The 10,151-nt window shown below is 48.1% G+C and overlaps 1 protein-coding gene and 1 long non-coding RNA gene across 2 annotated transcripts; one reads left to right on the plus strand and one right to left on the minus strand.

The window, feature by feature from the left end:
* Positions 1-384: 384 nt before the first annotated feature.
* LOC141932546 (uncharacterized) lies at positions 385-6,314 on the minus strand. The gene is made up of 3 exons (XR_012625849.1): positions 6,174-6,314; positions 3,483-3,599; positions 385-785 (listed from the first exon to the last, which is right to left on the minus strand). It is a non-coding gene; the product is annotated as an uncharacterized LOC141932546 (long non-coding RNA).
* Positions 6,315-6,439: 125 nt separating this feature from the next.
* On the plus strand, positions 6,440-10,138 carry ATP6V1G1 (ATPase H+ transporting V1 subunit G1). Its single transcript, XM_074846697.1, has 3 exons — positions 6,440-6,565; positions 7,863-7,963; positions 9,392-10,138. Exons 1-3 carry the CDS (start codon positions 6,484-6,486, stop codon positions 9,563-9,565), a joined length of 357 nt encoding a protein of 118 aa, XP_074702798.1. The 5' UTR covers positions 6,440-6,483; the 3' UTR covers positions 9,566-10,138.
* The last annotated feature ends 13 nt before the right edge of the window (positions 10,139-10,151 follow it).

Below are 10,151 nucleotides of genomic sequence, written 5' to 3' on the forward strand. Positions count from 1 at the left end.
TTGGTGTATCTTGCAGCCTCTGGATTGCTCAGTGCTGGAGTAGCCACAGTCCTGCCCGTGTCCTTTCTGCCCAGAGCAGCCACATGTTCTGGCTCCAGGCCCTGTAAAGTCAGTCCCAAAGTCTTCTGAAAAGGACTGGCCAGTAGATGGGGGTCGGGAGGCGCAGGAAATTAGGATGAAAGCTGTCACATTACTTGTGTCCAAATCTTAAAAGATGTAAAAGCTAGAAGCCTTCTCCTCCTTTGTCTTTTGCATTCCCAAAATAGCTTCATCAAGTGCTGTTTGGCCTTTTCCTGGGCATTGCTCTGTGCTGGAGGTTGTTATGGTCCTGCAGACAGACTCATAGCTTTCTAATGCAAAAAAAAAAACAACCCAGGCTACCTGTATGTGTAAGAAGATGATTTATTGTTCTTGATCATCAATTTGTTACCGTGGTTGTTTCAGGTTAATCACTCTATTCACGTCCTGAAACCTACTGAACTGCAGTTTCATTACACGGAGCCCAAACCCAGCTCCCATGCCTCTGCCCATAACGCAGTCGGGCCGATGACTGCAGCCTCTGCACTAGCAGCTCTGTAACACAGCAAACCAAATGGCCTTGGGCTTGTTCGGTGGCGGCCAGCTGCTGGAGAACTCATCTTGGCAACAGAAGGCTTGATGTTGGGCGAAGCATGAAGCTGATGGATGAGGTGGTGGAAAAATAGATTGATTTTATTTTTCCCTGCAGCTAAGAGCTGTCTGGCAAATCGCAATGGAAAAAAAGTGGGATGGAGCAGGGTTTTGATCTGGGGAGAGAAGAGCAGTAAGAGAACAAGGGGGTAATTCAGGTAAACAGGGTAGACTTGATTCTGCAATGAACTGTGCCTTCGATAATTAAGAGTCAAAAATGGGTATACAGTACTGCCAAAGCAGACCACAGCCTTTGGGTCTTGTTTGGCAGAAACATCAGGGCCACGGGAAGGTTGTGATGGCTGTCAGTTTATTTCTGGCCTTTTCCCATAGCCCCGCACGAGTGGATGGGTCCAGTAAGCACAGGGGTATAGAGCTGAGATTTTCAAAGGCATTTAGACTAAATATAGAAATTGGTTATTAAGATTTTTCCATGAATGTTGTAAACAAATTAGTTCCACTAGGTAGCTATCTGCATGCATAGGTGCTTATACCTCTGAAAAAACTTACTTGAGGAGCTATTTGTTGTCTGTCTTCAGGCTCCAAACTCTGCTGAGCTGGGAGTGAGGACAGTTCCCCACTCTGGGGCAATTTGGAGCATTTGGTTGAACTTCTGCAGCGAAGGGTCTATCGCTCCACTGACTCTTTATGGAGAAAATCTGCTTCATTTAGCAGGCAGGAGTCCTGTAGCTGACTGATGTGAGCAGTCCCGTGAGGAACCTGCACATCAGCAACTCTTGTTATACAGCTCATTGAGCCCCAGAGGCAAGCAGGGTATTTGCTAGAGCCCCGGACGCTGCAACTTGGATGCTTTCCAGCATCACTTTTGTTTGAATGAGTGTTTGGGAAGGGTCCCCCAACACCCACATCATCTTCCCTCATGGCCTAGCAATACACCAGCTCTCCAGCACTGCTTGAAGCTGGTTGGCATCACTGCTGCAGTGTTTTGTTATTGTCACGTTTTTCCATTTCTCTAGAGCCTATGATAAGCATGAAAATTAAACTGAGTCCTCAGACTTTTTTGATATTTCCAAGCAATATTGATAATGAGTCTTATACGGCAGTGTATCATTTATTCAAACATCTCTCAAAGCACTAAACAATCTACATAGGCAGGGAGTATTTCATTCATCACTGAAATTCAGCCACCTGAAAGCAGTGACTGTACCATGGTACATGATGACATCACTCAGCGGTTTGGGGCAGAGAAAGCTGAACTGAAAAGCCAAGAGATCTCTTATGGTAGGGAAAACAATACTGAACTGTGTGTTTCCTCCCAGTGGAGCAGGAATAATGCTCTTGTTCTTGCAGAAGCTGATGAAGTACTGTTAGTTGCCTTCAGCAGTCAAAGCTTTGGTGCCACCCATTACAGGAGAAGCTACTTATTAGTGTAGAACAGGACCCGCTTTGTTTTGCTGTCATATCTAAGAATCCTGCTCCAGACAGCCCGTACGCTGTTGGATGTGGCTGAGTCGATGACAGCCAGCACAGCTATGCTCCCTGATGCGGGGAGCCCCTGTGAACCCACAGACACTGGACACACCAGCAGCTGGTCACTCGGAGGCAACAGCCCCACGGGGAGCATTCAGTCAGTCATCAAACAATGGATTAAACTTTCCAGACACATCCTTTGCAAAGGACACTTGACCTCTGATTAACAATGGACACCAGTAAATGTCAAGGAAATACGAATGAAGATTTCTTTTGGCACACAAGGAATTAATAAAGTGTACTGACATTTCATCACAACAGAAGAATACTTAAACAGAGTTGCCAGCTGCCCTGACTCTTATGAAAAGATCCTGATTTATGTGAAACGCAGACCTCGGTTTGTTGCTATAGCTGGTGAGGGAAGGGTGGGTTTGTGACAGAGCCCTCCAGGAGAAGGTGCCCTGCAGCAGGGCTGTGCCACAGCCCAGGGGCACTGCTGGGACCTGCTCCTTGGTACCACGCTCCAAAAGCAGCTGGTTAGTGCTGGGGGAACATGTCCACCAGTGGGATCTGTCCGTGGGAGCCCCGCAGAAGGGGCTGCAGCACAGCTTGGTGCTATGATGATGTGGCTGTGGGAGAGAGTAACCTGGGGGAGTATTCTGCTCGTGGGGTGCAGCTCAGGGAGCCTCCAGGCTGCCTGGCAAACCATTGAAACAAGCCTAGCGGCACCCCAAAGCAGCATGTTTTTACCAAAGAAAGAGTTGACACTAGAAGTATGGCTTCTTGAACTGCTTTTGAAAAGATCAATTCTTACAATATTAACATAAGTCCATTCTTGTCATGTAATTCCATCACCGCAATCAGGTTACGCCAGGTTTTAAATTGCCAAGGATCATAAAGAAACTCCACAAGAAAAATGAAAGATTCTTTCTTATTTTGAGATATTTGGGCCAAATTCTTGGTGTAAGTCAGGTACAGTCAAGCAGTACTGATGTGTGCAGTTAAAAGTTTTGTTGATTTTTTTCTATGTAAATTTTACTGGTGCGTTGTGCTTAGATTTCCAACACTCAGTTTATAAATTTAAAGTATCCCTTCAAACTATGAATTCTAATTAATTATTATTCATTGGTAGTCTTTTAATGATCAACCAATGATCATTTATCAACAACCAACAGCTGCATCATCTCAATGCCTCAAAGTGATTTGTGTTAATGAATTAAACCTCAGAAGAGAGAAACCAGTTCAGTTCCCAGGCGTTCAACACAAAACCTTTTTAGAAGAATAGACAATTGCACAGCATAACAGTTTAAGTAGGGGAATGGAGAATAATAACGTATCCAATTGAAAGTGCAGGGGAATTTAGAGAGGAAAAATGTAATTACCTGATCTGGAAAGAAGCCAGACACAATGTTTAAAATCTCATTCTTAGGAAATGTGTCACAGAATCCTTAATGACTGCAGGATCATAAGACATGGCACGTGTCTTCTGTGCTTGGAAACTAAAAGAAAAACAAAGGAAATCTGTATTTATTTATTTTTTCTTCCTGATTCCAGAAACATCCTTTGATATTTCAGAAACCAGTGTAACACATGCATGGAGTTATGACCCAGTGTAGGACAAGAGCAGAAAAATAAGACACAACTCCAAAATGAAAATCAGTTTTCAACACTTGCAAGAAAATAAAAAAGCTTTTGGAAAAAGAAAATTAATTAAGAAATGTGTTTAATTTCACTTCCATTAACGTGATCTGTGGAAACAGCCAAAGAAAACTATCAAGCTCTGCAGGATGGTCCTCCCTTTCTAGCAAGGGCTGGCACGTGAGCTGTGAGCCCCTTGGCTCAGTGTGCCTCCCATACTCCTCGGGCATCCGGACAGTTCAGATCCCGACAGACTCCACATACGGAGATGATATTTCTAAAATACTAAACTCTTCATGTTGCTTAAATATCTTAGTGTGTTTATCTAGCCAAAGAGGTTGGAGCCTCTGCACGGCAGGGTGAGGGGGAAGGCAGAGAGCGGGCAGGGTTCACGTGCTTTGAGTTATCTGCCAGCCCAGCCCAGGCAGAGCAGCACAAGGGGAAGTAGCTTTGTGCCAGAAAGATTTTAGCAATTTATTTTCCCATGCTAGAGTGCAGGACTAGCCCAAGATGTTATTTCTGCAGTCTTCACTGAATGTGAGGTACATGAAATTTAGGATTAGTCAAGTTTACAGTATTAAGAAATTGGCACGGGACAAATAATGGGATGCTAGAATCAGTTTCAGTAACAGCTGCTTACTCTGTAATAGTGAGTGACAAGCTCATGTACAATGAATCTGAGGGAATAAAAGCCAGATTCAGAAGTACTTGTGAAGCTAATTAATTATAAAACCATTGCTGATAGAATCTAAGCTGTACAAGCAGCTCTCTTATTCATGCAAATACAGGTTCGAGGATGGGAAACATTTTTTGCATCAAGTGAGAAGTGATTTTTCAAAATTTTAAGTGAAAAGTTGATCAAAAAGCTTTTAGATTCACATGTGTTTCATGTGACACACCATGAGGTTTTAATTAGCTTTTGAGCAATCAAACTAAAAAGCAACACAACCAAACAAAAGGTTATTTTAAATACAAACTATCATTGCCTCATTTGTTAACCATCAAAATGAAATCGCTGAAAACTCATCAAATGTTTTTGGTCAGCTGTACTTTGGAAGGGATTTTTGTCTGAAAATTTCGTGCAATCATAGCCAGGATATTTCTGGGGGCAGAAAAGGGCATTGTTATCATCATCTTAGAGACAGAAGCAGCGACTCTAAAAACTACAATCACCCTGGAGGAAAATAACACCCTGGTGACCGCTGTGACTGCAGGAGAGAGTCAGGCCTGTTTTGGCCCCTTCACTGAAAACCTGGCTTGATGTGTTAACATCACCTTCAGAGCATCCTGCTGCGGGGGTAATTTGTGGGTTCAGCTCAAGTGCTTTAATTAGCAGCAGATGAGCATCCCTGAAAAAATGGCAGCAGCTAATGAGGATGGCGAGTTTCTAGATGGGAACGGGATGAAGACATCATCTGAGGGCTGCAGGAATCAGTGGGACAGTTTAATTAATTTGGTGGCATTTGCAGAGATCTGAGGTGGGCGGAGGGCAGCGGGCTCCTCAGATTCAGCGCCAGATTTTTGGGCCATTTCTCATGTAAAACGGCTTGGATGTGGCCCAGCTGAACCCCACCACCTCTCAAGTTGCTGTGGCATGTTTTGAATCGGACCCGCATTTTCTCTCCTTTCCTTTCTGCACTCACCGATAATCAGCACAGCACCCGAGCTGCATCCCCTTGGCCAAACCCGCCCCGTTTGTGACAGATGACTTAGGACCAGATTTGCTGGGTTCTCCTTCTGCCAGCACGGTTCTGTGCTGAGATGGGAGCAGCAGACGCCTGCTCACCCCTTTGCACCCAGCAGCCAGGTCCCAGGCTCCCTTCAAAACCCAGATTTATGATCAAAGCTCTTGTCCCCATCTTTCCTTTTATCTTTCCTTTACTGAAGCAAATACAACACTCGGTGCACAGGCCAGCTAAGCCCGTTTAGTTAATCGCTGGGCCCAGATGAAGGTCACCCTGCCAAACACTCATAATTACTATTCAGCTCTATAAATATGCATTTGATTCATTGTCTTCTGTCCCTTCCATCATGGGGGACGGAAGAGGCGTACCAGCAGCCCCCCGTTCCTCCCTGCAGTGATGTGAGTCACTGTCATGGCTCTGATGCTTCATCAGAGCAGTGTTATTCAGCAATAATTGTAATTTACGCTTTAAGTGTCCGGGGAGCTGTGTTCAGGGCTTTAAATCGTCCCTGGGACATGACGGCTGAGGGTTGGGGTGAAGTTGGTGTGTCTGGAGGGGCCCAGCTCCCTGGGAGCCCCTCGAGAAGCTGTTCCCAGATGATTGTAAATCTCTCCGCGCTCAGGGGTGAGACCCCACGTCCCGCTCCCCCCAAAGCCTCCCGCGGGGGAGCCTGGTGCTGCGCCAAGGGGCATTCTGCCTTCAAAATAATTCTGATTAAAAAACCCCTATGAAATAAATAAAAATAAATACCATCCGTTGCCTTCCTGAAGGGTTTTAAGGGGGGGCTCCCTTCAGATTTTCACCCTGTTTTCTGGCCCGGGTGCGCCGAATCCCCCCCCAGAGCCGCGCGCGGGAAGCGGGCCTCGCCCCGCGCCCTGCCGCCGGCCGGGGAAACCCCGTGGGAGGCGGGCGCCAACGCCCGGGGGGCGGGGACAGGGGCGAAGGGGGCGTGGCCGTGGCGGCGTGGGCGTGGCCGTGGCGCGGAGGCGGGGCCTGGGTGACGCAGTGACGTCGGCGGCGCCAGGGCAGGGAGGGAAGGGAAGGGGAAGGGGCCGCCGCCATGGCCAGCCAGTCGCAGGGCATCCAGCAGCTGCTGCAGGCCGAGAAACGCGCCGCCGAGAAGGTGGCCGAGGCCCGCAAGCGTGAGTACGGCCCGGCCGGCCCAGCCCCGCCGCGGGGGCCTGAGGCGGCGGTGGAAGGGCCCGGTCCGGCCCAGCCTGGCCTGGTGCGGCCGCCTCAGGCCTCTCAGGCCCGGCCGCCGCGGGGGAGGGCGGGAGCGCGGTCGGTGGGAGAAAGGCCGGAGGCCGTGGGGCCGCCGAGGCCGCTGGGCAGCGCAGGGGGCGGGGGAGCGGTGTCTGCGGGCCGCTGTGCCGGCGGGGGTGCCCCGGGGAGCAGGGGGGTGCAGAGTCCCCCTTGCTCGGGGAGCGCGGGGAAGAGTGAGGCCAAAGGCTGCTCGGGGCCTTGCTCTGCCCCTCCGGAAGCCTCTCTCCGGTGAGAGGGTCTCGGAAGCGAAGCCGGGCGCACCTCGGCAGCAGCGGGGAGCCTGCGTGTCAGTGCTGGGAGAGGCCAGCGCGGGTCTGGGAGGGGCTCGGGGGCTCCTGGCCCAGGGGGGCTGCGGCCTGGGAGGAGACCACCGTCAAAAGCCTGTCCTTTGTGGCAGCGGGCTCTTCATTTGGGGGATGCTTGAGCTTAGCTGCATCTTTCCTACTTTTAATTTTTTTTTTTTTCCTGAATGAAAACAGTGTATTTTCACGTTGGTGATTAGACGTTTTGTAGAGCTGGGGCAGCTACTCTTGGGGAGCCTAGTTTAGCTTTACCTGTTAAGTGAGAGAGATTCTGGTTGCAAGGATTCCCACTTTACAATTTTTTTTATTTTATTTTAATGAAGCTGCACTGTGTTGCAATTCTACCCTCTGACAGTTTTTTGAGAAGTAGATTGTTGAGGCTCACTCTGACAATGGTAACCTTGGAGGGGAGGGTGTAGTGGAAGGTCCAAGAGGGGAAGCTGATGCAGTAGGCAGTTTTTCGATCAGTTGCACAACTGGCCTGAGACAAAACTAGAACTTAAGTGGTTTTTTTGCTGCGCTCTTTGGGATCACTCTGAGAGGTTGCATGCTCACATGAGCAAGGCCAGACCTGCAGGTTGTCTGATGCATCCACTGGCTCAGAGGACTTCTCCAGCTCTTGCTGGTGGGGGCTCATGGCATGGTGAGCTTGGTGATGGTTTGGTGGCCCACGGGGTGACCTCGTGCTCCCGAGGCTGGCTAACACCGCAGAGCTGGAGGGGCTGTGAGGGTGTGTGGTGCCCTGCTGTTGCCTCCTACAGAAGGAGCTGCTGCGACGCTGTAGTGATTGTTATGCATCAGGTGGAGAGGTGTGGGGAAATGCACTTCAATGCTTTCTCTCTTTCATTTCATTTGGTATGTTCTTTGGAAACAGGAAAGAATCGGAGGCTGAAGCAGGCAAAAGAAGAGGCCCAGGCAGAGATTGAGCAGTACCGCCTGCAGAGGGAGAAGGAGTTCAAAGCCAAGGAAGCAGCGGTTTGTTTTCTAGATCATTCACTGTTCCCTGCCTTCCCTTAACCTTGTGTTTGGGATTGCGTGCCCAGAGAGCAGCCCTCGGGGTGGAACGCATTGCTGGAGCAGCACTTCCCTAACTGCCTTCCTCTGATGCACAGCCACGTGTCACGGAAAAACCAGTGGAAGTGAATCAGAACACGGTGTGTTGCATCTCACCAGCCAGAACTATTGACTGGCAGTGAATTAGCGTAATGAGCTGGTGGCCTGACGAGTGGCAGCCTCCCCAGCCCTGCTGTATGCAGCAGTGACAAAAAAAGACCCAAGCTCGTTCCTCCTGTGAGAAGCTGGTTTCTACAATGCTAACGTGGTAGAGACCGCTTGCCTCGTAGATGCTACTCTCTTGCTGGAGCAGTTGTAAGGCTTGTATTCATTCTGCTTAACAGTGGTGCCTGCTGTGTCCCAAACGGTGTGTTTTCCTTTCCTTCTGAACAAGAGGAGGAATTCCCAAAAGGCACAGAACTGAGGCCCTTCACCAGCCAGGGTTGTTTCCATTGCCCGTGTGCCCCTGTCAGTCCTGAAATCTTCAGAAAATGACCTGGCAACCCTCCCCTCTGTCCATCTTCTGGTTAGCACAACACTGCCTCCACTGTTCTCCTGCATAATAGCCTTCATGTCAGTAGGTCAAGATTAATTTTTTACAGTTGCTTGTTAGCTTGGTTCACTAGGCATATGATAACAGGCAGTTCCACACTAGTAAAGTGGACCTCACTGCCTGTCAGCTGGTTTTGTTTTATTTATCCTTCTCCAGAGCGAGAAGCTCTTTGAGTGCCAGGGTGCTGGTCTCTTTGAGCATTTCTTTTTCTGTGTCTTTTTTCCCCCCCCCACTTATAATGGGAATTTGCTCTCTGCCCTTGCTTATGGGACAAGAAGGGCACTGTAAGCTGTGCGAGACTCCTTACTCTGCATATCACGTGGCCCACAGTTCTGTTAGGAAGGCAGAAATTTTTATGAAGATTCTCTAAGGGTAGAAGCAATGGGATGATGTGAAGACCGTGCTTGAACTAAATCATGGGTGTTACTTTTCTTACACTACCTACGCTTCTCACACTTACAGTACTGGCCAGGGGTTCCCGGTTCCAGTTGCCAGTACAGCAGGATCTTTGCTTCAGGCATTCTTTAGAAGCTCGTGCTCTAAACTGATAGATAATGGATAAAAGATGATAGAAGTCATGGGTTGTGGATGAAGTACAGACTTAAGCAACCTTAGTGGGAAATCAGAGCAGAGAATCCAACAGTATTTTTTTTTTTAAGCACAGTTATTCCCTCAGCAAAGATTAACGGTTGAGACGCACTGAGACAGTCCAGAATGACAAAATGCTGAGCTAGGTGTAGCGTTTTCTTTGTCCGACTGCTCACATGTGAGCTTTCTCTTTCCTTTGCTGTTTGTAGGCGCTTGGATCTCACGGCAGCTGCACCACTGAAGTTGAGAAAGAGACCCAGGAAAAGATGAGCGTAATCCAGCAGAACTTCCAGAAGAACCGCGAGGTGGTCCTCTCCCAGCTGTTGTCACTAGTGTGCGACATCAAACCTGAAATCCATGTGAATTACCGCATCAATGGGTAGTAGTGGAGGAAGGAATAAGCATACTGGAAATGCTGGTAGTAATGTCTGAGCTTCAGGTGGAACGTACAGCTCTTAGCCATATCTTAACTGTTCTTGTAAATGTGTTAAATTATTTCAGTGAGTTGTAGGTCATCAGTATCTTGTTGGAGTTCTGTTAGTGTCTCTCTTGACACGGATTCAGAGCTTATTCAAACATGAAATGGCCATGTCTCAAATCTATGCTAAGTTATTAAATATATACTCAAGTTGGCACGTTAACGCTCCCTTTTTATCTGGATAGCATTCAGTGAGAGGCTTTCCTCTGCGAAGCAGATAGGAGAGAGAGATGCTGGCCAGGTTTAAATGGAGAGCATATGTAACTGTATTCTTGTTCACCAAAATGCATTTTTCAGTGTGTTGTTAACCTTTGTACAGGGGTTAAACCTCTAAGAAGAATTCTCTGGCTGTACAGTGCTGACTGATAATTTTCAGGTGCTTGAGTTTTCTGTATTGAATATCTGTATATTCTGTTAGCTTGAGTTCCGAGTCTGGCACTATGACACTTGAAAGTAAAAACAGTTATTTAATTCCAAAGTCTCTGGTCAGT

Source organism: Strix aluco, chromosome 20 (assembly GCF_031877795.1).
Source record: "Strix aluco isolate bStrAlu1 chromosome 20, bStrAlu1.hap1, whole genome shotgun sequence".
NCBI classification, from domain to species: Eukaryota; Metazoa; Chordata; class Aves; order Strigiformes; family Strigidae; genus Strix; species Strix aluco.